This window comes from Akebia trifoliata, chromosome 2 (assembly GCF_017979445.1).
Source record: "Akebia trifoliata isolate Shusen 1 chromosome 2, ASM1797944v1, whole genome shotgun sequence".
NCBI classification, from domain to species: Eukaryota; Viridiplantae; Streptophyta; class Magnoliopsida; order Ranunculales; family Lardizabalaceae; genus Akebia; species Akebia trifoliata.
In genome coordinates, this window is record NC_141376.1 from 17,473,454 (window position 1) to 17,499,451 (window position 25,998).

The following is a 25,998-nucleotide window of genomic DNA, read 5'->3' on the forward strand; positions in this document are numbered from 1 at the left end:
CTATAAACCTTGACGCATAAGAAATGTTCGAATTAGTTCAATTTCAGTCTATCTCGGACACCCAACCCAAGCTTCTCATTAGTTAACCCCAAAGCCTTCTTTTACATAAACTGTGACGAGAGTCACGAATCAATTATGCAGGTTTTTAGAAACCGAAATACAGTTTGTTGCAACATTTTCTAAAAATTTAATTAATTGAAAAAAAAAAAAAATTATAATCTAAAATTAAAGTCACTTATTTTTCTAGGCAAGCAAAGGTTCACCAACTGTAAGGTGAGCAAACATAGATCAGAACAATGAGTTTAATATAAAAATCCTTCTTAGAAATATGCTGACAATCTACAAATACTTGTTAGAGATATATATGTGTGTGTCAATACATCTATTAGCTCAATGGCAAAAGCATTATGAGCACGTCATACCAAAATAGTTAGGCTTACATACAAAACATTCTCGTGCTCATTAAAGTCATATCCTTCGAACAAAAGGCTGCATACTTAAAGGAGAGCATTTGTTTTAGTAAACCAAAATGATGATGGGATATGCTCACCAATACTCTTTAAGAATTCTCGGCCACTGCCTCGTCAATTTCATCCAAATGATCCCGAAGTATAGTCCACTTCACAAAGAAAAAATGGGACTGAGTCATTAAATTTCTTAAACAGTTGAGAGGTATAAACTATAATGCAAGAAGAGGGGAAAGAGCACACCTGATCCATGCTTAGAGAGATACCTGGAAGAACGAATGGCATAACAACAATCAGTAATTAAAGCCAGTAGAAAAGAAAAAGAAAAAAATAGCACTCCAATAAGCTGTAAAGCAGTTAAAATTCATCAGCATATATGCTGCCAAGAAGTAGTTGATGTCCTAATTTTCGTTTGTGGTACCAAAGTGCTCTGATCAAGACAACTTTCGCATAACTATTGAGCGTTGACCATGATGTACGGTATTTGTAAATGAAGTCTAATTTCATCTTAGCCCCTCATCGGAAGAAAATCCAATAATTAAACAAACGAATAGATGACACTTCTCTTCACACCATAGTGGTGTGGAATGTATAATGTGGTTAAGAACATCTATAATAATGATCAGAAAGACAAGGCCGAGGATTTGGGATTTAGTTATCTATTAGAATTACTGAAACTTTTAAGAGTGGAACACCTTGTAGCATCTTTGACATTTACCCAAAAAGGGAGATTTTATATGAAAGGTGAGGTTGAATATCACCCAGAAGAATGTAGTGATGATCTCAGGCTTACTGGTGATGGTTTAGCAGAAAATAAGATTTATGATGGTGCAACCCAAGCATAAAATTGATAAGGTATCATTAACTTAAAACTTGATTTATGTCTTTATTCAACTGTTCTCTTTTTCCTTGAACATGCTAGTTTTAGGAAATGCTTCATTTATCATTTTAAAAATATTTTGAAAACCTTGTAAAATTTCTGGACCAAACCTTGATTGACCATGTTAAATACTGATGATTGAGGATAACTGGAGTGACTTGTATGTACCATGTTTCAGTTGTCTAGTCTTGTGGTACCCAGCATATCAAAAATAAAAGGCTAAAAATGTTGAATTTCGATGTCGTTCTAAGATTCCGAAAATAAATGACAAGGAGTGAGATTAAGCACTGGCATTATTAAAACTGGTAAGATATATTTTAAGATAAGAAGATCCAATGGAAATATTAATTTTAAAAAATAATTAAATAAATAAGCTCTCATGGAAAATCCTGGCTGGTGGAGATGGGGAGTTTGTTTAGGGAATGAAGAGTTGAATTTTTTATTTATTTATATTGTTTTTTTTTTTTTTTTTTGATAAGCAAAACTTTTATTAATAAGAGGACAAGGTGTCCTCAAAGAGTATAGCACAACTAACCTCTCACATTACAAACGAGGTCCTATCTAAACATAAAGTCCTCAAAAAAGAAACCTCTGAACTCTCCAAACTGTTTGCTCCAAAATTAAGCAACGAATGCTTGCAATGAGATTCTGAGAAGAAGCTTCTTTCCTTCAAAGCATCGCATATTCCTCTCTTTCCAAAAGCCCCAAGAAATGGCAAAGGGAACTGGGTTGACACCATGCACACTTAACTGAGCGAGACAAATTGCAAGGAGAAGATGGTCAACTAATTCCCCACTCGTCTTACACACAATAATTGACAAGAATCAGACCTCTCGACTTGAGATCAATTTTATGGCATTTATTCAGTATAGTGACCCAAATGAAGAAAGAGACTTCAAAAGGGACCTTTAGGGACTAAATAGCATAAGCTGGAAAAGAAGACTCAGGACTTCCCTCAAGAAGGTCAAAAAAGACTTTTAACATAAAAAATACCATTCCGGTTTCCATCCCAAATTCTTTGATCTTCCCTCTCAGAGGAAGGAGCACAAGAGGATATTAGATCGATGAGAAAGGCTGTTTTTGGGATTTTCAAATCGTTAGATCTTCTTCAAGGGTTAGAAAGGCTGACAATATGCATTCCTTTCTTAGAAGACAGCAGGTAGAAGCCTGGGAACAGAGCATGAAGATGGGAGTCACTAAACCATCGATCCTCTAAAAATCGAACATTGTTTCCTCTTCCTACATTAAAACAAATATGCTTGCCAAAGTCACGTGCAACTTTGTAAATCCCTTCCCACACACTACACCCATACGAAGACCTAATTGACTTGGTTTCCCAACCCGAAGGACTCTCCCCGTATGTAACTTTGATGATCATCCTCCACAAACCTTCTTTCTCTTGACCAAAGCACCACAACCATGTCCCCAACAAAACTCGATTAGGTAACCTTAGTCTTGAGATTAGGGGTGTCAATGGAGAGTCGAAATTTCGGATATCGAATTCGGATTCGGATACTTTAATTTATTCAATTGCTTATTGGATACAGATACGGATATTGACATATCGAATCCGAGACTATCCAATCCGAAATAACATTAATATTGTATTATTTATATTTGTTATATAATATATATAATAAAAGTTAAAATCCCTTTTCTTCCTCAACACGTCTCTTCTTCTCTACTCTCTCTAGGGTTTGGGGATGAGAGCTGCTATATCAAGCAAGAGCTCATGGCAGACGAGATTTAAGGTTGAATATGGGCTGATTATGATGATGAAATTGAAAGAGTTGAAGATGGTTTTGAGAAAATACATGGGTTTTTGATACATGATGAAGGCTAGGGTTTTTTTTTAGTGGATCTTGATTGAAGATGAATGATAGTTGGACTTGGGGGATTTTTATTTTTTTTATGAATGGGATTGAGAAAAATGAAGTTTCTTGTACAAGATGAAGACTTTTTTTTTTATTTTTATTAGTGCATCTTTATTGAAGTTGAATGATGGCTGGATTAGAGAAAGAAATTGATTTTTTTTCTCCACAGGATATTGAAATTCGAATCAGATATTATCCAATATCCGATAAGATAATCAAATTCGAACAGAATTTTAGATTATCTGACAGATTAGGATTCAAATTTGAATTCGAATTCGGATATGAGATAATTTTTTTGAATTCGGATACGACTATAGCTATATCCGAACATATAGGTATCCGTTGACAACCCTACTTCGGATATCCAAACTCCCATTTTTCTTTGGTCGACACACTAACTTCCAATTCACTAAGTAGAATTTCCTCTTTCCTGACTTACCATTCCAAAGGAAATCCTTCACCAATTTTTCCAATTGAATTTCGACTTTCTTCAAAATTGAGAAAATGGCTAAGTGGATCAGAATACTCAACAAAGTGCCCTTGATTAAAGTCAGCTTTCTTCCTTTCGAAATAAATTTTGCTTTCCACAAGCTCAACCTTTTACCCAATCTCGACTATGAGGTCCTAAATGCTTTGAAGATTTGTAAAGAACCTCAAGAGGAAGAACTAGATAAGAAGGGAAGCGACCAATCTGACAACCCAAGAATTACGCCCAAGCTTCAATGTCAAGGGCATTCCCAATGCCCAAGATCTTACTTTTCCTAAGATGGATTAGAAGATAGGAGACCTCATAAGAAGCAAACTTAACTATGAGCCACATCGACGAACAAAAGGGTGTTACTTGCAAATTGCAAATGAGATATTCTTAGACCTTTCTCGCCTGCCTTGAAACCTGTCAAAGCTCCCACTCTAGTAGCTCTAGAAAGCATCCTCTCCAAAGCTTCAACCACGATATTGAATAGAAAAGGAGATAAAGGATCACCTGCCTTAAAGCTCTTAAACTTTTAAAGAAACCTATTGGATTGTCGTTGACCAAAATGGAGAAAGATGCTAAGGAAATACATTTGCTGATCCAGGATAACAATTTCTCTCCAAATCCCATACGTCTCAACAAATAGCAAAGAAATTCCCATTTCAAATGATACAAGATCTTCATTTCTCTTAAAAGATTCTTAAGTTGTATTCTTGGCCAATTAGAGTGACAAAAACAAGATATTTCTGATTCCTTTGTTTAGGGAATGAAGAGGTGGGAACTGTTAAGGTATATTGTTTGCCAATTAGCGTAGTAGAAACAAGATCTTTCCAATGCCTCGAAATTTAAAGGACCAATTGTCAAGGCTTCTTGTAGTAAATGATTCCTTGAATATGATTAAATGAGCAAAAGGATAGGTGATAATTTCCTAATTATATAGATCATATTAGAGAAATAGTTAATAGTTAGGGTATCTTCTTTAATTTTTGTTAAACTTTCAAATAACCCAGTAATGTAGCTCATGACAAGACGTTCTCCAAAAACAATGCAAGCATCATAATCCAACTGCAATTGTGAGTTTGCAGGGTTGGCTATGGGGATAGGATTAATAAGTTGCAAAAATAGCTAGTTGCTGCGAAGAATTGGCAAGGGTTTTTTTTATTTTTTTATTTTTATTTTTTGTTTGATAAGTTAAAATTTTATTAGAAAAAAAGGCGATGAGAAGACCCCGAGGATACAAAACTCATCAAAAAGTGAAAAACCAGAAAAGAACTACACAACTTCTAAATTACAAATGACTTCCCACCGAACAACAAAGCCCTCGAAAAAACACCCCTTGAACTCTTGAAATGCCTTTCCCCAAAAGAACAACAGCCCCAACACAAAAAGAGTGAGTTCATCAAAAGACAGATCCTTTCCTTCAAAAATCCGATTGTTCCTCTCTTTCCATAGCCCCCAACAGATGGCAAAAGGGAGGAGACTCCACAGAATTCGCTTTGAAAGTCTTAGGGAGGAACCCCAAAACAGCCACATCTCACATTGGACAAGTGCAAGTAAAAACCTAGTCCAGGAAGACAAATTATTTTGGCCACTTGGACTTTAGCAACTTTGAAAAGTGTGGAGTGAGAGTCAGTTGATTCATTAGAGAAGAAGAATCAGCACAAGTGAGAGAGATATAAAAGGGGAGAAAGCTTGAGGCCTTGAGATGACTACTTTTATCCATGGTATTGTAAGTGTATGAAGCTTAACCAATAAAATTTCAAGAGAGCAAGATGGAGTACATGAAACTCCACATAAAGAGGATATGTACAGGAGGCAACCTAAATGGGCACACGTAAAGATAATAGAGGACATCAAAAACTGCATGGATGACAAGCAGCAACTTTCTCTTGGAGCTAAAAGGTGTTGACGTTGTTCAGATTCCTTGACCCTTAAAGTTGGGAGATGCACTAAAACCTTTATTTATGCCAACCTAAAAAGTATAAATGTTTGCAAATTCCCTTACAAGTCTTCTAGAGAGCGGCGGGGAGGGTGGCATTTTATCGTTCAAAAATGTTGAAGGTATGGTCATACAATGCTAGAAGATTGGGAAACAAATCTAGAAATGTAGTCGTTCAATCTCTTAGTAGAATGAGAAGGAAAAATGTAGTAGTCCTGCAAGAAACCAAGTTGGACAATTTCAATACTAAAATAATTTTGAAGCTTCGGGGTATCAAAAAGAGTTAGGGTGGTCCAAGCTTCCTTCGGTGATGCAAGAAAAGAAGGGGTCAACATGTCTAATTTTTTAGTCAGGGCATCTTATCTGTCTTTTCAATTCTTCAATGCCACAGTGGTGTGGACTGTATAATTTGGTTAAGAACCTCTATAATTATAAATAAAATAAAATAAAAGGCAAGTTTGAAAGTTTGGGATTTAGTTATCTTTTAGAATCTCTCATAATTTTGTAAGTAGAACACCTTGTGGCATCTTTGACCTTTACCCAAAAAGGGAGCTTTTATATGAGAGGTGATGTGTTGAATATCACCAAAAAGGATGTAGTGATGATCTCGGGCTTATTGGTAATGGTTTAGTAGATAATAAGATTTATGATGGTGCAAATTTGAGCATAAAATTGATATCATATCATTCACTTAAAACTGAACTTAAACTTTCTTCAACTGCTTTATTTTCCTTGAACATGATAGTGTTAGGAAATGCTTCATTTATCATTTGAAATGATGTGATTCCTTATATATGGAAAACCATTCTTTATATGAGAAATCATGTACTTGCAAATCTACTACAGAACTCTCTCTCTCTCTCTCTCTCTCTCTCTCTCTCTCTCTCTCTCTCTTCTAGAATTTCTAGGCAATGATGGGACACAAAGCATTGTTGTGGGATTTGACCTAGGTTATCCTAATCTAATTTGGGCTTCAATTAGACGAGGTTTTTTTTCCTTCTATTCCTGAAGAAGGGGTGGATGATCTATCCCATTTCATAATATGCAGATATTGTCTTTAGTAGTGATCTAGAACTTTGATATAGTTGCCATATGCCTACAAGTAAAGTTAGTAATTTAGCTTGAGATGTATGGGAACATTGGTTTAGTAAGTTAGTAATTACCTAACTAGATAGGATTGTGGGTAGTTTTAGATAGGCAACGAATTGGGTAGTTAACCTTTCGTGTGTTGAGGTGAAATGTTAATATTTAAATTGACGTCTTCTCTTTAATGCAATTATCAGATTATCAAACTTAACTAAAATTTCTCCGAAAATTAGGAGGATTCGATTCCCCTTGAAGCGAACCAACAGTTATTGTTTCTTGTTTATTAGTCAATATATAGGCAAGAGAAGGAGTGCCCGTATCAATTTGGTATCAAAGCCAACTGAGACCATGTCTGACTCTAGAATTTCTTTAAATGAGGTCGAGATCAAATGCTTAAGGAAATCAATACAACAGTTTGCCGCCCTTAATATCAAATTTAAGCATATTTCAATAAACTCCCAACCTGAGCGAGGAGAACGATCTGATAAACACACCAATGTATGCCAAGGTCGAGCTAATGTTGTGGGTGAATCATCTCAAGCTAGATTGTTTGGCTCCACACAATGTCAAACTATTCAACTTGACTTACCTCGATCTCAAGGTAGGGAGCCATCCAGATGGGTCTATCAAGCCGAACAATTTTTTTCCTACCATCAAACACCCCGAGATCAAAAACTTAGTATTGCTTCATTCCGCTTAGAAGAGAAGGATGTTCAATGGTTTTATTGGTTAGAGAAATCTCAAGGCATTCCTACAAGGGGTCAGATTTTGTAGCTACTCTCCATGCTTGATATGGACCAACTGAGTTTTGAGCATTATGCGAGTGCTCTTGCAAAATTGGAGCAAACTACCACGGTGCGAGATTATCAATCTCAGTTCGAGAAGCTTGCAAATCGAACTAAAAGGCTCAACAAATCCTTTTTCGTCAGTTGTTTAGTGTGTGGATTGAAAGATGAGAATTTAGATGGATATCCAAAAGTTTCATCCCATCGCACTCACTGCTTCCATTGGATTAGCTCGTTTACAAGAAGAAAAATTGAATGCTAACTCAAAGCAAGCTTGTATAGAAATGAACTAGGGCACATTTTCAACTAATATTAATACCAACAAGGTCTCAAACCCACCAATCAAAAGGTTAACCCCAATGGAAATCAAAGAAAGGAGAAATCAAGGACTTTGCTACAATTGCGATGAAAGGTTTTATCCTGGACAACATTACAAAAAACAAAGACCTTATTTTTAATCGAAGGTGGGTGGACGGAGGAGAGTGAGGAGTACAACTAATTGTTGCAACTGAAGGATCATTCATAGAGCAACATCCAAATGTTAACCTTGAGGACAAGGTTCATCCAAGGGGGGTGGATTGATATGTGTCATGTGCCTAGGGGTAGAGTTAGTAATTTAGCTTGAGATGTAGGGGATCAGTGTTTGTAATGGAATATGAGTTTAGTACGTGGGGTAGTTCCTTAACTAGATAGGATTGTGGGTAGTTTTAGATAGGTATTTGATATAGGAAGGAAACTGTTTTAGGAGTGGGGTAATGAATTGGGTAGTTACCCCTTCGTGGGTTGAGGTGAAGTGTTTGTATTTAAATTAATGTCTTCTCTTTAATGAAATTATCAGATTATCAACTTAACTAAAATTTCTCCATAAATTAGGAGGATTCGGTTCCCCTCGAAGTAAACCAATGGTTCTTGTTTATTAGTCAAGAGGAGTGCCCGTATCAAACTTTCTAAGATATAATGGTAGGTCGAAGTATGCTTGTTTGTGGGGTCTATAAGGCTTGAACTTGTTTGGACAATTTTTTTGAGGTTGTGTAGATTGAAAAGTTGATAGGCTGATCTTGGGAAATGAATTATATTAATCGATTTTTGGGTGTTGTTCCTCAAGTTCTAAGGAGATCCAAACCATTGATTGGTATTTCTAACTGATGGATCTCATATATGTGCCAGTGAAACAAGTTCAATTTTGTTAGAAAGTCTATCAACAGGATCTAGAAGTGATCTAGACACTTGATTAGGTTTTCTAGATGGAATTACTTCAGATCTAGCCCTTGAAAGAGTTTGGATAGGTTTAAAGTATGATGATGCGTTTGGGAAATCAGGACACCCTACGTCCATTTTTTGGGTTGAGTTTATCTTAAAAATAATCCATTAGGTGAATTTTTTGGATTTCATTGGAGTTTGATCATGTGTGTGGGATAATATGGACCCTATATGAGGTTTAGGCAAGTTGGGGCTCTAATTTAGGCCATTTAAAGGAATTGAGGTCACATTTTAGGGCATGTGTTGTGTACCAATCAATCAATTTAGGTGGTGGGTATCAATCAACTATAGCCGTAGTCAAAATCATAGTTACCAAGTCGGGGTTCAGGAATAAGTCAATAAGGGAAAAAGTCAAAAAAACAAAAACAAAAAAATCGGGAAAAAATCTAAATAGTGTCAAGACAATATATTTTTTTCTACTAAGTGATTTTATCATTTATATCATCAAATCCTATTTTAAACTTATGAATAAATGATCTTCGAAAAAACCCTTTTAAAACAACTTGTTCAGCAAAAAAAAAATATCACATTTTTTTGTGTTTAAATCGCGACTTTTTCAAAAAGTCGAGATTTAATCGCCAATCTTTAAAATCACAATTTAAACATGATTTTTTGAAAAAGTCGAGAACTTTGGTGACTATGGTCAAAATGAACAAAAACTTCACTGAAACCTTAGAATGAGTTGAAAATGAGGAATTTTAGGCTAGTCCTTATTGGGGTTGGACATCTTCACAATCAGAAAAGGTCGAGAGTTACCTCAAAAGTATTTTGGTCATTTTGGTTAAATCAAGGAATTCCGGGGAGATGGTTTTTAGGCTAAAGTTCTGTAATTTTGTAGTTATCGAGGGTTACCCCAATAAGGGATATAGGTTTCTTTCCTAAGGAATGGTATTTTAGATACTCGACATCATTTTAATTTTTTTAAGTACTTCAAAGGTTTGGAAGAAGTTTTGCTCATCACTAGACATATCACCTCAAGAAGATAAGTTATTTAGGCGTGTACAAAATGGGTATGATCAACCTCAACCTTTGAGTCATTGGCATGGGTGATGTCAACTTAAGCACCTTTGTAACAACAACAAGATGACTTGAGCATGGGCACCCTCCCCCTACATATCTTTTGTGTGGGCACTATTGGTATGGTGGCATGGGCATAGGTGCCACTGAATGTGAATCATTGTCGAGCCCAAATGGCCACGTTTGCTATCAAAAAGAGTTAGGGTGGTCCAACCTTCCTTTGGTGATGCTAGAAAAGAAGGGATCAACTTATCTGATTTTTTAGTCGAGGCATGTTCTCTGTCTTTTCAAGTAAATTGTGTGGGGCAAAATTGTTCTTGGGTGCTTATAGAAGTTTATGGACCTTCAGTCTCTGGGAAAAACATTGATTTTGGGATGAATAAGAAGATATTGCCAGATACTAGGACCACCTGCAATGCTTAGATGAGGACTTTAATGTTTTAAGGTTCTCCTTTGAAAGAAAGAGGGTGCACAAGTGTCTAAAACGTTGAGGAAGCTCAGTGTTTTTGAGAATCAAAAGGGAGTCTTCTCAAATGGTAATTTTACACTTGGATTATAACTAAGATTCTACCACTTTAAGATATTGGATAGATTCTTAGTCTCTTGACTTGAGAGCGAGGGGAGCATGATGCAAGACGATGAGGGGTGCTAAGAAAATATGGGGGTTCAGTGAATTCTGGTTAGGGATTGGGTTAAGGATTTGAGTGACAATTGCAAAAACATTTTGAAATTACACAGTTGAGGGTATTTGGATTAGGGGAAGGCTTAGGGTATTTGGGTATAGGGTAAATTTGGATTAGGATAGGACAAACCCAAAAGCTAAAATGAAAATTTTATTTCAATTAGTGTATGATAGAGAAAAAGGTAAAGATTTGGAAAAGAGATTAATGAAATAAGGATTAAAGATTCGGACTTTGATTGGCGATGGTGCGAAGCTTTCACAAGAAGAACAAGAGACTCTAGTTATTGAAGTCATTTTATTATCCTTTTCGTTATTTCTATCATTAAACTATGATGTTTTTTTATAGGTATCATTAAACTATTATGTCAGAGGCTTTGTAGTAAGGGACTTTTAACATTGCATTGATTCCATGTTTGTTATTGGTTATTATGAAATACTTAAAACTTGATGGTATTATGCTTGGAATTCATGTAGGCAAGAAGAAATTTTCAATTTCGTTGATAGTCATAAATCTGGAATTTTTTGGACAGTCTGAAACAAATCAATGAAATTAATTATTTTCAAACCAATATTTTTAGGGGAGTCTCTTGGTTGTTAAGTACAACACCACAAAAAAAAAAAATTGAAGGCAAATTCACCCATTTAATATTTTTATCATACTTTTAAAGTGGACTGTTTTGGAAAATCTACTGCTATCATGTACAGGCTTCAACCTCAGTTTTCTCTAAATTTTTTCAAATAACACTCCTTTTTTTTTTCTTTTTCCCTAAAAGTATTCTAAGATACCTTCCACTGGCAGTTGGACCTATATCAAAATAATTTATTGATACTTATTTACATCTTTTTCAAGCTTAAGGTGTTAGACAAAAAAATTTGGACCAGTCCAATGATTGGACTGACTTGAGGCCCATTTTACACTAATTTGAGTGAAGAACTAAGCTTCGATCAAAACTAGAAAAAGGTGAGCCTTTGAGTGCCCTTTCTAGCACATTTGACCATGTTTACAATTTTTACAAGTTGATGTTTGTAGAAATTATTTTCTGTTGCAACATCAGTTGCAAGTAGCAACCACCCTTTTTTGTTTTATTGGTCGTACCATTTGAGTGAAAAAATTTGCATCAAATCTTGAAAAACAGACCCTTTTAAAGTTTTTTCCTGAAAATGTCGGTAATAAATTTTCAATAAGAATTGACGTCTTCCCTTTTCCGAATTGAAGTGGTTTTTATAGAGAATCATTAGTGTTATAAGGTTAGTTACCCTTGCATTGTATTCGACAAGTGTTTTAGTAGTATGGAACGGTCCCACTGAGTCAACGTGTGAGTTGAGTCTTGAAGGGATTCTCTTGAGTTGTAGTTCACCTCACCCCCAGTTTTGGACCTTCTAGACTGTAGGCCGAGAGATGTGGACAGGTTGTAGGTCCAAAAACCGGGGCCTGACATGACTAGTGTTAGAGAAAATAAAGATGAGAAAAATGGGTTCCCAAGTACAATTAATTTACATCAAGTATCGATCTTGAGTCCATATTTATTTTCTCTAGTTATAGATAAAGTAACCCCCTATATTCAAGAGCACGCACGTTAGTATATGTTGCATTCAGATGATGTAATATTAGGTTATGAGACTAGAGAGGGAGTCAACACAATATTAGAATTATGGAAAGATGTGTTAAAGTCCAAGGGATTTAGAACAAGTAGAACCAGGACAAAATATGTAGAATTTAGTCATCATATATTAATATTGACACGTATGAAAAGAAATGCAATAAAATTGATGGTCTAAAAATACTTCAAAGTGACCATTTTTGTTATCTGGAACCTATTATACATAAAGATGGAGCCTATAGAACCAGAGTGACTGATTAAAGTAGAGGTGTGATTCTAGATTTCTATCTGACCGATGTATATCAATCAAATTAAAAGGAGAATTGCATAAGACGGTAGCAAGATGGAATTTACTTTATAAAGCTGAATATGATCCAGTCAAGAAGCATTATGTTAATAGATTGAGCATAGCAAAGATGTGGATGTTGAAATGGATGAATGGAAAAAGTTTCATAGATAAAATCAGAAATAAAGGCATTGGGAAAAGGTAGTAGCTCCAATAGATGATAAAGTAAGGGAAAGTCATTTGAGATGGTTTGGGCGTGTCCAACAAACACCAATTATAACCCCAATTAAAAGGAATGTGCAAGTTGAAGGTTCCAAAGCAACAGGGAAAAAAAACACATGGATTGAAATATTGAAAATGGATATGAAGAGACTTTCACTAATACAATTTGGGACCCTGAACATAATTGAATGGAGGAACAAGATTCGTTTAGCTAACCCCAAATGTATTGGTTAAGGCTTCAATAATGATTATGATGAATAGAAACATAGTGCCCTATTTTGAGCAAGTGCAATTACGATTTGTATCACCATCATTACCTTCGATAAAATCATTTATCATCATGTTTCACATATCCTAGGTAAGGACGTGAAATTTGTAGTTGAAAAACCCTTGGATAGTCACATGAGTCAGGGATTAATGGATAGTGGGTATAGTGATCAATTCAGGCAAGAGTAAGATGATGTGGTTGATTTATTAGATTTCCAATATTTTATAGAGGGTGACTTTCATATGATTGGATCCTCTCACAAAAAATAGGTGGAAGTAGAATTACCAAGAGTATGATGCATTCTTAGAGTTATATATAAATAGGAATTCCCTTTTAGATATCTCATTCAAATGCGGAAACTTCACCCAGTCAATTAACCATGCAAACTCAAATCTGTGTAGATTGGACAAGTTGATCAATAGGAGATGGGCCGATCTTTTTTCAAGTATCCCAAGTAGTAATTTCAAAGCCAACCTCCAACCATGACTGGCAATGTAGCCACCCACTCGACGATTTCCATTTCGAAGATGTGTGGTTGAAAACCCCGAGCACCATGTAAAAGGAAGGGAATGGTTGAATTAGTTTCATACAATAGTATAAGTCGGTTAGTTTTGGGAAGAATTTGTGAGGTTCATGTTAGGTTTCTATTTTTATTTAGGTTCCTACTTTGATTCTATCATGGGGTGTAAACCCATTTTTATTAAGTATTTAGGAATCTTTATTTATATAAGGATGTAAACCCATTAATAAAAAGTAGAGAATATTTATTTCAATCGTGTCTTTATCCTTGGTATGTTTGAGCACTCGAGATCTCCCTTTCTCCCATTTGATGGGACAGTTCGAACCAAAGTTAAGATTTATCTTGAAAGAAGTAAAAAATAAAAAATAAATAAGTAATTTGTTTTGTTGGTTGTGTTCGTATAAGTGACTCCACAAGAAAATCCCTCTAAATAAATTTAGTTGCAACATTAAAAGCTTAACATCAAAATCTTATAAATTATAAACAACTAAACTAAACAATTTGTCAAAAATACTAAAAGTTGATAGTGTCAACTCGAAAGAGATTCAAGAACTCTGTAAAATCTCAACAACATAATAATTTGTGTAAAAAATTCTGACCTTTCTTGCCGGGTAATTGCTTCCCGTCTTTAACATAAAATTCCCGAATGTCAACCACAGGCTTTCCTTGCCAGCTCCTCACCGAAACCCTCCTATTCCTCGAAATCTTCAAATCAACCCAAAAATTTTCATTGAGAAAGAAAAAACTAAACGAAATTTGAAATTAAACTCAAATCAGAAACAGATTAAGAGGGGTGAGAGAGAGAGAGAGACCTCACAGACGATTATGTTGCCAGGGTCTTCGTCGTCAGAATCTATCTTTTGGGTTTTCTTGGAAGGTGCCCCTTCGTCTGAGTCTCCATTTCCCTTATCGTCCTTTCTCTTTCCCTTTCGGAACATTTTTTTTTAAAAAAAACCAAAACCCTAAAAGAAGAAAAAAGAGGATAATCTCAGTAGCAGTGGAAAATTGGGGAAGTTTGAGAGCAGGGTTTCTTGTCCCGGCTATTTTCCAACTCTGCAGTGTACGGCTATAAATATTGATGTTATGGAACCAGTGGTAGGTTAATATAATAATACCGAGTTGCTGACGCTAGATACATGAAAGCAGATTTTATTTTTTTATTGATCAGACTGCTTATTATTTGATGTGACACTTATATTTAGAGGCTGAGTTGAGATACCCCTATATTTTCAATCAATTACATGCCTATTTATCCTCATTCCCTCACCTCTCTCCCCATTTGCCCCCACTCCCTCACCTCTCTCCAATTTTAGCCCCCATAAAACTTTGAGACACTCCTATATTTTCAACTAATTATATATCCCATTTGTCCTCATTCCCTCACCTCCCTTTAATTTTTGCCCCCACAGAATTTTGAGATATCCTTATATTTTCAACTAATTACATGCCCCATTTGTCCCCACTCCCTCACCTCTTCAATTTTTTGTTGATAATATTGCCTCTTGACCGAGACTTCTCAAATATTAATTGAAAATGATCTAAATATCATTATCTTCGACTTCTAACTAAAAACATCTTAATTTCTCCTTAAAATCATTCATCTTCACTAAACAACTAACCATAGTTTGCCCTCGCTACAAGAAAATCTTGGCTTCGCCCCTAATGATATGATTTTGCTCTTGAGAGCAACACCGACGCACTCGTACTCCAATGCACTTTCCAATTGGCTCTCTATTTTAAAATATTTTGGATAGAAAAAAGATTTGATAATGAAAATAAGAGAGTGAGATAATATCTACCTTTGGGGTGACAAATGAAGATGGGCATTGTTGTAGATGTAAGCTAAGTTAAAGACCACTGGAAGGACCTTCTTCTTTTACTTTCTTTTTACTTATAAATCCTCTTCAATCTTGTGGAGATCAATTCAGTCCCAAAATCTGCTTCAATCCTAGGTAGTTTGAAGACCATTGTAAAAACAAGCATGAAAACCTCTTCAATCCATTGCAAGGATTTCAACAATAGAGGTATCATCTTCATCCTCATTCTTTAAGAGAGATGCTATTGGTACCCCAACTTTTACTCATTACACCCCAATCAAAAATAAAGAAAATAAGTGAATGTCGACAATATGGAATTTTCAACTGTTGTGAGATGTTTAGTATTCTTATTGGGCTTGGACTTCAAGAGGCAATGTAGTATCAAAAGGGACCTTTCCCAATGTGGAATGGGCTCAATTCGGAGTGAAAGGGAAAGGTCTCAGGTCATATTACTTGATTGGGCCTACAAAGAGGTTCGGGGGTAACACCCTCGACATGAAATTTTTTGGGTACTTTTCAAATAGGGTTTTATTATTATTTTTGCTCTGTGACGTTCCTTGTGGCTGTGGACAAAAAGTCTGTAAGCTTTATCGTTGATAGTGATTTTTTTTCTCCCTCTCTTCCATGAATGTAGGGAATTTGTCAAACCACGTAAATCTTGTGTGTTCGTCTTGCTTTCTTATATTTACTCTTGTTACACTTCTGCACAACAAGTGGTATCAGAGCTAGGGTTCTTATTTTTGAACCACGGAGATGACGAACACAAAGTTCGAGGTCGAAAAGTTCAATAGAAAGAAAAATGTCTCTCTTTAGTAAAAGATGATGAAGGATCTCCTTATTCAACAAGGAGTTCACAAGATACTAACAGGTAAAGATAGAAAACCTACAAAGATTGATAATGACGAATAGAAAGAGATGGGTGAGAAGTCAATCAATGTGATTCTTCTCAATTTATCAGATGATCATTCACAACGTGATCAACATAGAAACAACCAATGTTATATGGAAGAACTTGGAGAGTTTGTACATGGGAAAATATCTGACGAACAAATTGTATGTAAAAAAAATAACTTTACAGTTTACAAATGCAAAATAATACAGATCTGCTTGAACATCTCAACCATTTCAATAATCTGAACAGGCAGTTGACGAATTTTGGCGTTAAAATTGAAGAAGATGATAAAGTGATACTTCTGTTGGCATCGCTCCCTGATTCATTTGATCATCTAGTGACAATCTTGTTATATGGGAAAGAAACTCTAAACCTAGGAGAGGTAACTGGAGCTCTTTTATCTCATCAAAGGAAGTTTGTTGGTGATGATTCGCAAGTAGAAGGATTAATGGCAAGGTCTAGTCAAAGCGTGGTAAAAATAAGGAAAGAGGTAAGAGTTTTGCTTGGAAGAAGTTTCGATCTAAGTCGTGACCAGTCGCGAAAAATGTGGAATGCTATTACTTTCACAAGATAGGGCATTATAGGAGAAACTATAAAGCCCTAAAACAAGATCTAGAAGATAAGAAGAATAAAAACCTTCAGATTCGACCAATATCACTGAAGATAAGTTAGAAGATAGTGATGTTGACCGAAATCTTTTATCAGTATCTTCAGGTATCAATTTTTTAACAGATTCTTCGATCTTGGATTCAAGTTGTTCATACCACGTGTGCCCAAGTAAGGATTGGTTTGATACATTTAAACCTTGTACTGGTAGTATAGTTCTAATGGGCAAAGATGTTGCTTGTAAAACCATTAGAATATGCACAATTAAAATCCAAATGATGGTGTTGTGTAGTCCCTTGGCAATGTCAAATATGTCCTAAAGTTGAAGAAAAATCTAATTTCATTGGATACATTAGATTCATTGGATTGCAGTTATTCAACAAGAGAAGTTATAGTTATACAGCAAGAGGTGGAGTAATAAAAATCACAAAGGGTGTTTTGGTGATCATGAAAGGCCAAAAAGTTGGAATCTTGTACAAGCTAGTTGGGATCACCATTGTAGATGGAATTGAAGTCTCCACACCCATAGAATCCTCCATAGATGACATGACATTGTCGCATATGAGAGAACGTGGCATGATGAAACTCCATAAGAAAACTTGTTGAAATGAGTAAAACCATGTAAGCTAGATTTTTACAAATTTTGTATGTATGGAAAATAGCACAAAGTTATTTTGAAGGCAGTGTCTCATACTAGCAAAGGTGTTCTTAATTATGTACATTCAAATGTTTGGGGATCAATGACAGTATCTTCACACAGTGGCACAAGATATTTTGTAGGTTTTACTAATGACTACTCCAGAAATGTATGGGTTTATTTTATGAAACCCAAGTTAAATGTTTTTAATATATTCAAACATTTGAAAATAGAGGTTGAAAATCAAATAGGGAGGAAAATAAAATATCTCATATCAGACAATGGCTTGGAATATAAAGATTCAAAATTTATAAAATTATGTAACTCAAAAGGGACTACTCATCACTTCATAGTTAAGAAAACCCTACATCAGAATAGGGTTGTAGAGAGATTAAATAGAACAAAGGCTAGATGAATGGGGCTGAATGCAAGTTTGTCAAAAAAAAATTGGATTGCGACAGTAAACACGGCATGCTACATCATCAATCGATCTCCATCTGCAATCGTTGACTTCAAAATTCCAAAGGAGCTTTGGTTAGGTAAACTAGTAAAATTTTCAATTGTTAAAATATTTGATTGCCATGTTTATGTGCATGTTGTAGATATGTGGATTTCATCATTAAGACGACCACATCTACTATGATTTGGAGTCACCACCATTCATGTTGTAAGTGGTGTGAATGGTCACCCGATGTACATTTTTCAAAAAAATGACATTTTTGGCATTAGTGACTCACGATGGATAAGGAACTAATCGAACCTAGAGATTCGGGTAAGTGACTCGATTGGAGAAAATATAAGGTGTTAGGCACCATTTTCTCCCCGTCAAGTGGCGGTAACCTCAAAAACTCTGTCATTTTGATTTTTGAAAAAAGTAAAAATAAAGTGACACGTGTCGTGTATTTGTACCCTAAGTAGGGATTTATTCTCGGCTTGATCATAGGATCATCTCATTGAAAGAGATGATCCTAATGGATCATTTGCCTTGAGGTCCATTTAAAACAAAGTGAAGAGGAGAGGAGATGATAGAAGAGGGAAGAGAAGATGGTAGAGAGAGAAGGGGGGTTATTTTTGTTGAACCCACCTTGAAGCTTCAAGGTTTTTTTTCTCTCCTTTCTTCTTCTTCTTCAATCTCTTCTTGAATTGAGTCCTTAGTGAGTTATAAGAATGTAACTCTTTTGAGGTTAGTACGAGAGAGTAGTGAAGAGATGAGTAGAGAGTAGAGTGATTTTTTTTATAGTGAGAATTGGGAGAGAGAAAATTGGTAGTGAGAATTGAAAACCATTTTCGGGAAGAGAAGGGGGATATTTATAGATGTTGAAGGGTTATTTTAAGGATATAATGGGATAAAGTGGGGAAGAGTAAAGAATGACATATGTTTTAAAGGTGGGGGATATAAAATTATGAGTTGGAAGAGGGGTAATTATGTAATGAGGGTAAATGGATTGTATTTTGATCCAAATGGTTTGAATCTTAACCAAATCATTTGGGTGGAGTGTTTGGTGAGGTGAGATAATGAGTGTTTAAGAAGGTGATTGATTGATTGAGTGGTGTTTGATTTAAGAGAATGGAGGGTGTAAAAGGGTGGTTGGGAGGATAAGGGAGATGGTGACATGTGGCAAGATGTGTGAAGGTTAGGGGTTTAGATTTAATTGGTGGGAGAGAATGAGTGTTTGATTTGAAAGGATGGGTGTATGTTTAGATTATAGAGATGGGTTTATAGGAAATGATGATGGTAGATTAGGGGGAGGTGTGATGATGGGAGGTGTGAGTTGATGCGTTTGATTTGAGATAATAGGGGTTAGGAAATTATGATGGTAGGTTAGGGGAGGGTGTGGGTTGATGTGTTTGATTTGAGAGAATGAAGGTCTATAGGAAGTAATGAGGGTAGGTTAGGGGAGGGTGTGGGTTGATGTGATTTTTTAAAGAAAATGTGATGTGGGTAGTTAATATTTTAGAGAAAAGTGATGAGGTGGGTGATTTGATGAGGGAGGTGAGAGGGAGTGATGACATGTGTCATCTTTTGATGATAAAAGAATGATTGGTTGATGTGGGTTGTGATTAGTGGGTTAGGATTGTGGGTTGGATATGAATTAGATATGGGTTTGGGCTTAGGGGCATTGGGCTTGGGTTTTGAGAAAGGTTAGGGGTTTTATGAATTGATTTGGGGTGATTTTGGATTGGATTTTTTTAGGGTGGGTAGGTCATAGGATTTAGGTTATATGAGATTAATTTTAGGTTAGGGGGGTAAGGTGGGAAATTGGTTTTTGGAGAATTGAAGGTTCATGGGCCATAAGTGGGCCTAGGTTTTTTTGGATTTGGAGATGGAGCGGTGAAGGGATAGGTGTGCCAAGTCTCATTTTTTAATTTTATCTATTTTTTTGAGATTTTTTGAAATTATTGGATTGGTCAAAATGTCATGTGTTGGCAAATTGGGCCTTTTAAGGCCTTTTGGTAAATTTTATTGAGAATTCGTCATTTTCGATTTTGGGAATGGCGCGATGAATATTGGGAAAGCGTAGGGTAGGTCGAGTCCTTTTGGTGGGCCTCCTAGACCATTAAGAGGTCTTAGGGGCATCAATTCGATCAAAACGTCACTTTTTAGTGATTCGGGCCTTTGAGGTCCGTTGACGATTCCTATTGAAAAATCAGTATTTTTGTACCCTTTCGAGTGTGGGCCCGTTCAAATTGGGGTGTATACAACTGCCCTTCTTTGCAGGAATTGCGTGTTAAGAACTACAAAGAATAGACTAAACCCCTATTTGCACGGGCCAGAGAACTTTGTCAAACACGACTTCGAATTTTCAACTAAATTAATGACTTTTGTAGAAAATGGCTACTCAAGCACGGGGTCTGACAGAGTCTTGCCTTATTAATTCCGTGATCTCGATGGCCCGGAGCTCATGTGAGATTTCAGATTTGATGAAAGTTTGATGAGTTTTAAAATTCGAATATTTTTTATTGTGTTTTAACAAATCGGAGTTGAGTGCAACTTGAAAGGATTTTTGAAATTCTTTGATTTTTTGTTTTTTGTTTTTTTTATTGATCTTACTTTATTTCTTCCATGTATTAACCCTCTCAATTCATGCATTATCCCTTGTAATGACGTCTTTGATCTTTTCAGCGGTGCAAGTAATATGGTTGTTAACAATTGTCACAGATCCAAGAGAGAGTTTTGTTGTTGGACCATAAGTGAGTCTTCTCAATTCATGCATTGTCCCTTGTAGTAGTGTCTTTGATCCTTTTAATGGTGCAAGCAATATGGTTGTTTGCCACAGATCCAAGAGAGAGTTTTGGTGTTGGACCACAAGTTAGTCTTCTCAATTCATGCATTGTCCCTTGTAGTGGCGTCTTTGATTCTTTCAATGGTGCAAGCAATATGGTTGTTAACAATTGCCATAGATCCAAGAGAGAGTTTTGTTGTTGGACCGCAAGTTAGTCTTCTCAATTCATGCATTGGCCCTTGTAGTGACGCCTTTGATCCTGTTGTATCGGTGCTACTCTCATGCAATATCAACATACTCTTTCGCCCTTCTTGATTTATTATCACACTAATATTTCTAGTTTGCGTGTTACTAGTCATAACACTTGTCGATCTAAGGTAGCAACCTATCGCTTTAATCCAAATCCAAGGTCAGAGTTAACCGATGTTCTATATATACTGTGAACTGCTTTGTCATCCACTTCTACATGTTCGACCCATATGACCTTGGAGTAACCATTTGGCATTTCTTGGATTAAACAGTCTGATGGCCTTCTTCGACATCTCAATATCGGACTAGGACGCCAATGATCCAAGGAAACATCGACCAACACCCAAATCCCCTCGGCATGTTGTTTACAATACCTTACAAAGAAACTCTCTTGAGTCGAAACCAGAGGTGAAGGGATTTGAAATTCTGTTATCATCACTTGAAGGGTTCCATTGTAGTTTCCTGCTACGTTTAGTGAGTCGTGATGCTTCGGACGTCGAGGTGGTAATGATGGTACCCATATTTTTTTTTAATATGATGTGAAGCTTTTGAAATAAAAGGAAAATAAGTTTTTTTTACTTACCTAGCCTCAAGTGTATCTAATGCTTTGAAAATTTGAAGTTTTAATAAGTCCTAAAATTTTCATCATCGGCCAAAATAGTAGTTGAAATCGCCTCGACCCCCGCGGCCGTCCGCTAAATAGCAGATTAGGGGTTCGATCTATGTATCTCGGGAATTTTTAAAAGAATAGGGAGCCGCCACCTAGTTTAGGTCTAGGAACCAAAATTAACTCCAAATGGATATGGGTCGGTCCGTGGATCAGGAAGATGGGTAAGGGGTCAGGTTACGAATTTCGAAAGGTGTTAGGCACCGAACCCGCCTGATCAAGATGATCAGTCTCTACTGCGATACAAAAATATCCTACGGTCAACATTCAAAGAATAAAAGTCAAACTAGGGTCCAATCATCATCAAATTGCATCGGATTTACTAAACAAATCCTACGGTTAAAATAATTACATGATTTAATGAGGCATACATGACACAAAAATTTAATGAATCAATTCGATCATATTTTGAACAATACAAAATCGATTTTCAATGCCGCGTATATAAGATTAGTGAATTGGCTCATTGACGATATTTTATCAAAGAGATTCGATTTTTGAACCATTACGTGAATTAAATTCAGTGGGTTAACTCACAAATTTTGATTTGCCACGTGTATTAAATCGGTGAGTTAACCACGTGCCTAATTTTAAAATAAAATCGATTCAAATTTTCAATGTCCCCAAAATCAGCGAGTCGACTCACAATTTGTTAACCAAAAGAATCCTAATTTTTGGAATCGCCACGTGTATTAAATTGGTGATTTAACCCACATGCACAATTTCTAAAAAAATCGAACCAAATTTCCAATGTACCAAAAATCAGCAAGTCGACTCGCGATTTGTTAATCAAAATAATCAAATTTCCAATGTGTTAAATATGTGATTTAACCCACGTGCACAATTTCAAAAAAATCGAACCAAATTTTCAATGTACCAAAAATCAGTGAGTCGACTCGCAATTGGTTAATCAAAATAATCTTTGATTATTTTTTTAAAATCGCCACATGTATTAAATATGTGATTTAACCCACGTGCACAATTTCTAAAAAAATCGAACCAAATTTCCAATGTACCAAAAATCAGCGAGTCGACTCGCGATTTATTAATCAAAATAATCAAATTTCCAATGTATCAAAAATCAACAAGTCGACTCGCGATTTGTTTATCAAAATAATCAAATTTCCAATGTGTTAAATATGTGATTTAACCCATGTGCACAATTTCAAAAAAATCGAACCAAATTTTCAATGTACCAAAAATCAGCAAGTCGACTCGCAATTGGTTAATCAAAATAATCTTTGATTATTTTTTAAAATCGCCACATGTATTAAATATGTGATTTAACCCACATGCACAATTTCAAAAAAAATCGAACCAAATTTCCAATGTCCCTAAAATCAGTGAGTCGACTCGTAATTTTTATTATGAAAATCTATTTTTTTATCTTTCAGGTACACCATTAATTTTTATTGAATAAATCATCATTAATGAGTCAACCCAATAATGTAATAAATCGACCCGATAAATATCAACACCCAATGAGCCGGTCCACCAACTTAATATTAGCGAATTAACCAATCAATTTATCGACAAAAATGAGCGAATCAATCCACCAATATTTTGAAATCGTAAAGATTGCCATGGCGCCACGCCTACCCCAAAAATCGGTGTATCTATTCGGATGCATACGAAATCAAGAAACAATAAAAAATAAAATGAAGAAAAATAATAAAAATAAATAAATAAATAAATAAAATAAAATAAAATGAACATAAAAAATAATTACCTTTGCCAGATGATTTTTGATGCGTGGATTCCTTCAACAAAGAATTCGAAATAATGTGAGTACTTATTGTGTCAACTACTACGACTGATGGATATAATGGATTGAGTGTCGTAGTATAGATTCTTCACAGTGAATTCGATGGTAATTTGTGGGAACACGTGATAGAGAAGATGATATGGTTGCTGCGATAAGATTTTTAATATGATGAGGTGATGGAGATGACGACTACTCCAATGAAATGAGGAAGATGTGGCTGATGTGATGAGGGTGTTAATGTGATGAAATGATGAGGATGGTGGCTAGGCAGCACATAGATGTATCGTGATGTTGTGAAGGGTAAGAGAGCTGAAAAAATGTGGTTGGAAGAGAATGAAACTTGTTGGTTTAATGGATACACAAAGGGGGCAGCAAAGGGTTGGAGTTTGGGGCTGTAGAAATGTGATGAATGAGTGAGTGAAGGACTATAAAAAATGAGATGAATGGGTGAGTGAAAGGCTGTGAAAAATGAAATGGAAGGGGTATGTGAAGGGCTGTAAAAAAACGTGGTGGAAGGGGTGAATAGAGGGCTGTAAATTAATGAAGAAGGTGGGTTGTGTGTGTGTTTTTATGGAGATGGATGTAGCAAGGTGTGCTGTTTGGAGAGTTGCAGAGAGAGAGCTAAGGATGATGGGAGGAAGATGTGGGATGGTAGGCTGTTTGGAGAGTTGTAGAGAGGGCTGAAGACAATGACAAGGTTGCTGTATTTTTTTTAAATGGGAGGAGAAGATGATGAAGTATTATTTTTTTTTGAAGAAAAAGATGTGCTGTTTTTTTTTTTAATGGAGGCAGCAAAAAAAAAATCGTTTTTTTTTTCCTTTCTTTTTTTTTTTTTAGATAGAGAAAGAGAGACATGGAGAAATTGAGAGAGATGTACGAGAGAGAGGGATCAACTTGAGTTTGTTTCCTAACGTGGAGGGTTAGGGTTTGAGAAAGAATGCTAAGGGAGAAAAAGATGATGGCCTTTTTCCCCCTTCAATGGCTGCTATTTTTTTTATAGTTAAGAGAGGGAAAGATGGAAGTAGTTAGGAGAGTGGGTGGTTATGGAGTGGAGAGTGATGAAGAGAGTTGGAGAAGAAGTGGGGAAGAAAGAGGGAGAGAGGGTTGAGCTCATTGGAGAAGAAGAAGTGAGTTGAGGACGTGGGAAAGAAGAAGAAATGTGGTTTCTTCTTCTTTTTTTATTTTTATTTTATTTTTAAAAGAATGAGAGAGGGGGATCCTACGCTACTTGTACTACGATAACTCTCCGCCAATGAGGCGTGATTGGTCGATTTAATTTTCCTTCCGATTGGTTGATTTCGAATTTTTTTTTTTTATTTTAGTCAATGTTTTGATTTGAAATTTAATTTGATGTTTTAAATTACATTTGAATTTGTATTTGATTTTAAATTTTAAATTTCGATTAGAATTTAATTTGAACAATTTGGTTGTTGGTTGATTTGATTTTGATTTTTGATTGATTGATCGTTCGATTTTATTTTTACATTTTAATTGGTTGGGTGATTCGATTTTTAATTTGAGTTTTAATTGTTTAATTTGAATTTAATTTTTTGATTTAAATTTTGAACGGATTGATTAATTTGCGTTTTAATTTGAAATTTAAATTGATTTTAATTTTTAATTGGTCGGTTGATTGGATTTCGATTTAAATGTGATCGAATGGATTTTAATTTCTTAATTACATTTTTGGTTGGTTGATTTGATTGATTGATTTAAAATTTTAATTCAATTTTGTATTTTAATTGGTTGAGTGATTTTTAACTTGATTTTCAATTTGATTTTGATTTGTATTTTAATTGGTTTCTTGAAAATGTAATTTTTATTTTGTATTGAATTTTAATTTGATTTTACGATTTTAAATTAATTTTAGATTTTGGATTTTATTTTAATTTTTAATTTGAATTTTATTTCAGTTTAATTTTTTTATTTGAATTTTATTTTCCTAGGGATCAAGGTCTCTATGTTAGAGTTAGATGTTAAGGGGCGTTTTGGTCATTTTTATGATTTTTGACGATTTTGCTTGAATTTTTCTGTTTTCATCTATTTGGGTCTCGTTAGACTCGAAATCACGTTCTGAGTGCAATGGAGGTACTTTCGAGACTTTTCTGAGATTTGAAATTTATTAGGGGTATTTTCGTCATTTTGATGATTTTTTACAAAGTTTTACCAATTTATCTGTTTTCAATGATTTGGGTCCCGTTAGACTCGAAATTACATTCTAAGTGCAATGGAGGTACTTTCGAGACTTTTCGGAGATCTGAAATTTATGAGGGGTATTTTCATCATTTTGATAATTTTTCAAATTTTTAGGGATTTCAGCGTGAGGTTTCTTTCAGTCACTGTGTGAGTATTTTTAAGTTCTAAAGTTGTATTTTTCTAGCGTAGCGAGGTCTCTAAGTTATCGAATTGTGTAACGAACCTATGCGTACGCGCTTGCTAAGTCAAGTGTAAGCTGTAGCGATCCTAAGCGTGCGTAAATTTCTAGGTCGAGTAGTGACGAGTAGGGGGGATGAAAAGACTAGAAACGGAACGAATCAAGTGGTACTCACAAGCCTTCGAGTTCTTTTATATTCATCATTAGGAATCCACCAAAATCGAGTGACGAATTGTTGAATTAGGCAGATGCAATAATGGGGTGTCTACAGTAATTTTTTTTTAATTTATTAAATGTCTTTATCAAATGAGTACGATAAATTCAGGATTTGTAAAATCTTTGATTGTGACGATCTTGGTGTTTTTGCCAACCACAGAGGATATAAACGTCAATTGCTCTGTTGGTTCC

At 35.4% G+C, this 25,998-nt stretch overlaps 1 protein-coding gene across 1 annotated transcript; it reads right to left on the reverse strand.

Annotated features, from left to right (window-relative positions):
* Positions 1–301: 301 nt before the first annotated feature.
* LOC147409835 (RNA polymerase II transcriptional coactivator KIWI-like) lies at positions 302–14,403 on the reverse strand. Its single transcript, XM_086431904.1, has 4 exons — positions 14,172–14,403; positions 13,959–14,064; positions 711–733; positions 302–619 (listed from the first exon to the last, which is right to left on the reverse strand). The coding sequence occupies exons 1-4, from the start codon at positions 14,295–14,297 to the stop codon at positions 560–562; spliced, it is 315 nt and encodes a 104-aa protein (XP_086288030.1). The 5' UTR covers positions 14,298–14,403; the 3' UTR covers positions 302–559.
* Between the last annotated feature and the right edge of the window lie 11,595 nt (positions 14,404–25,998).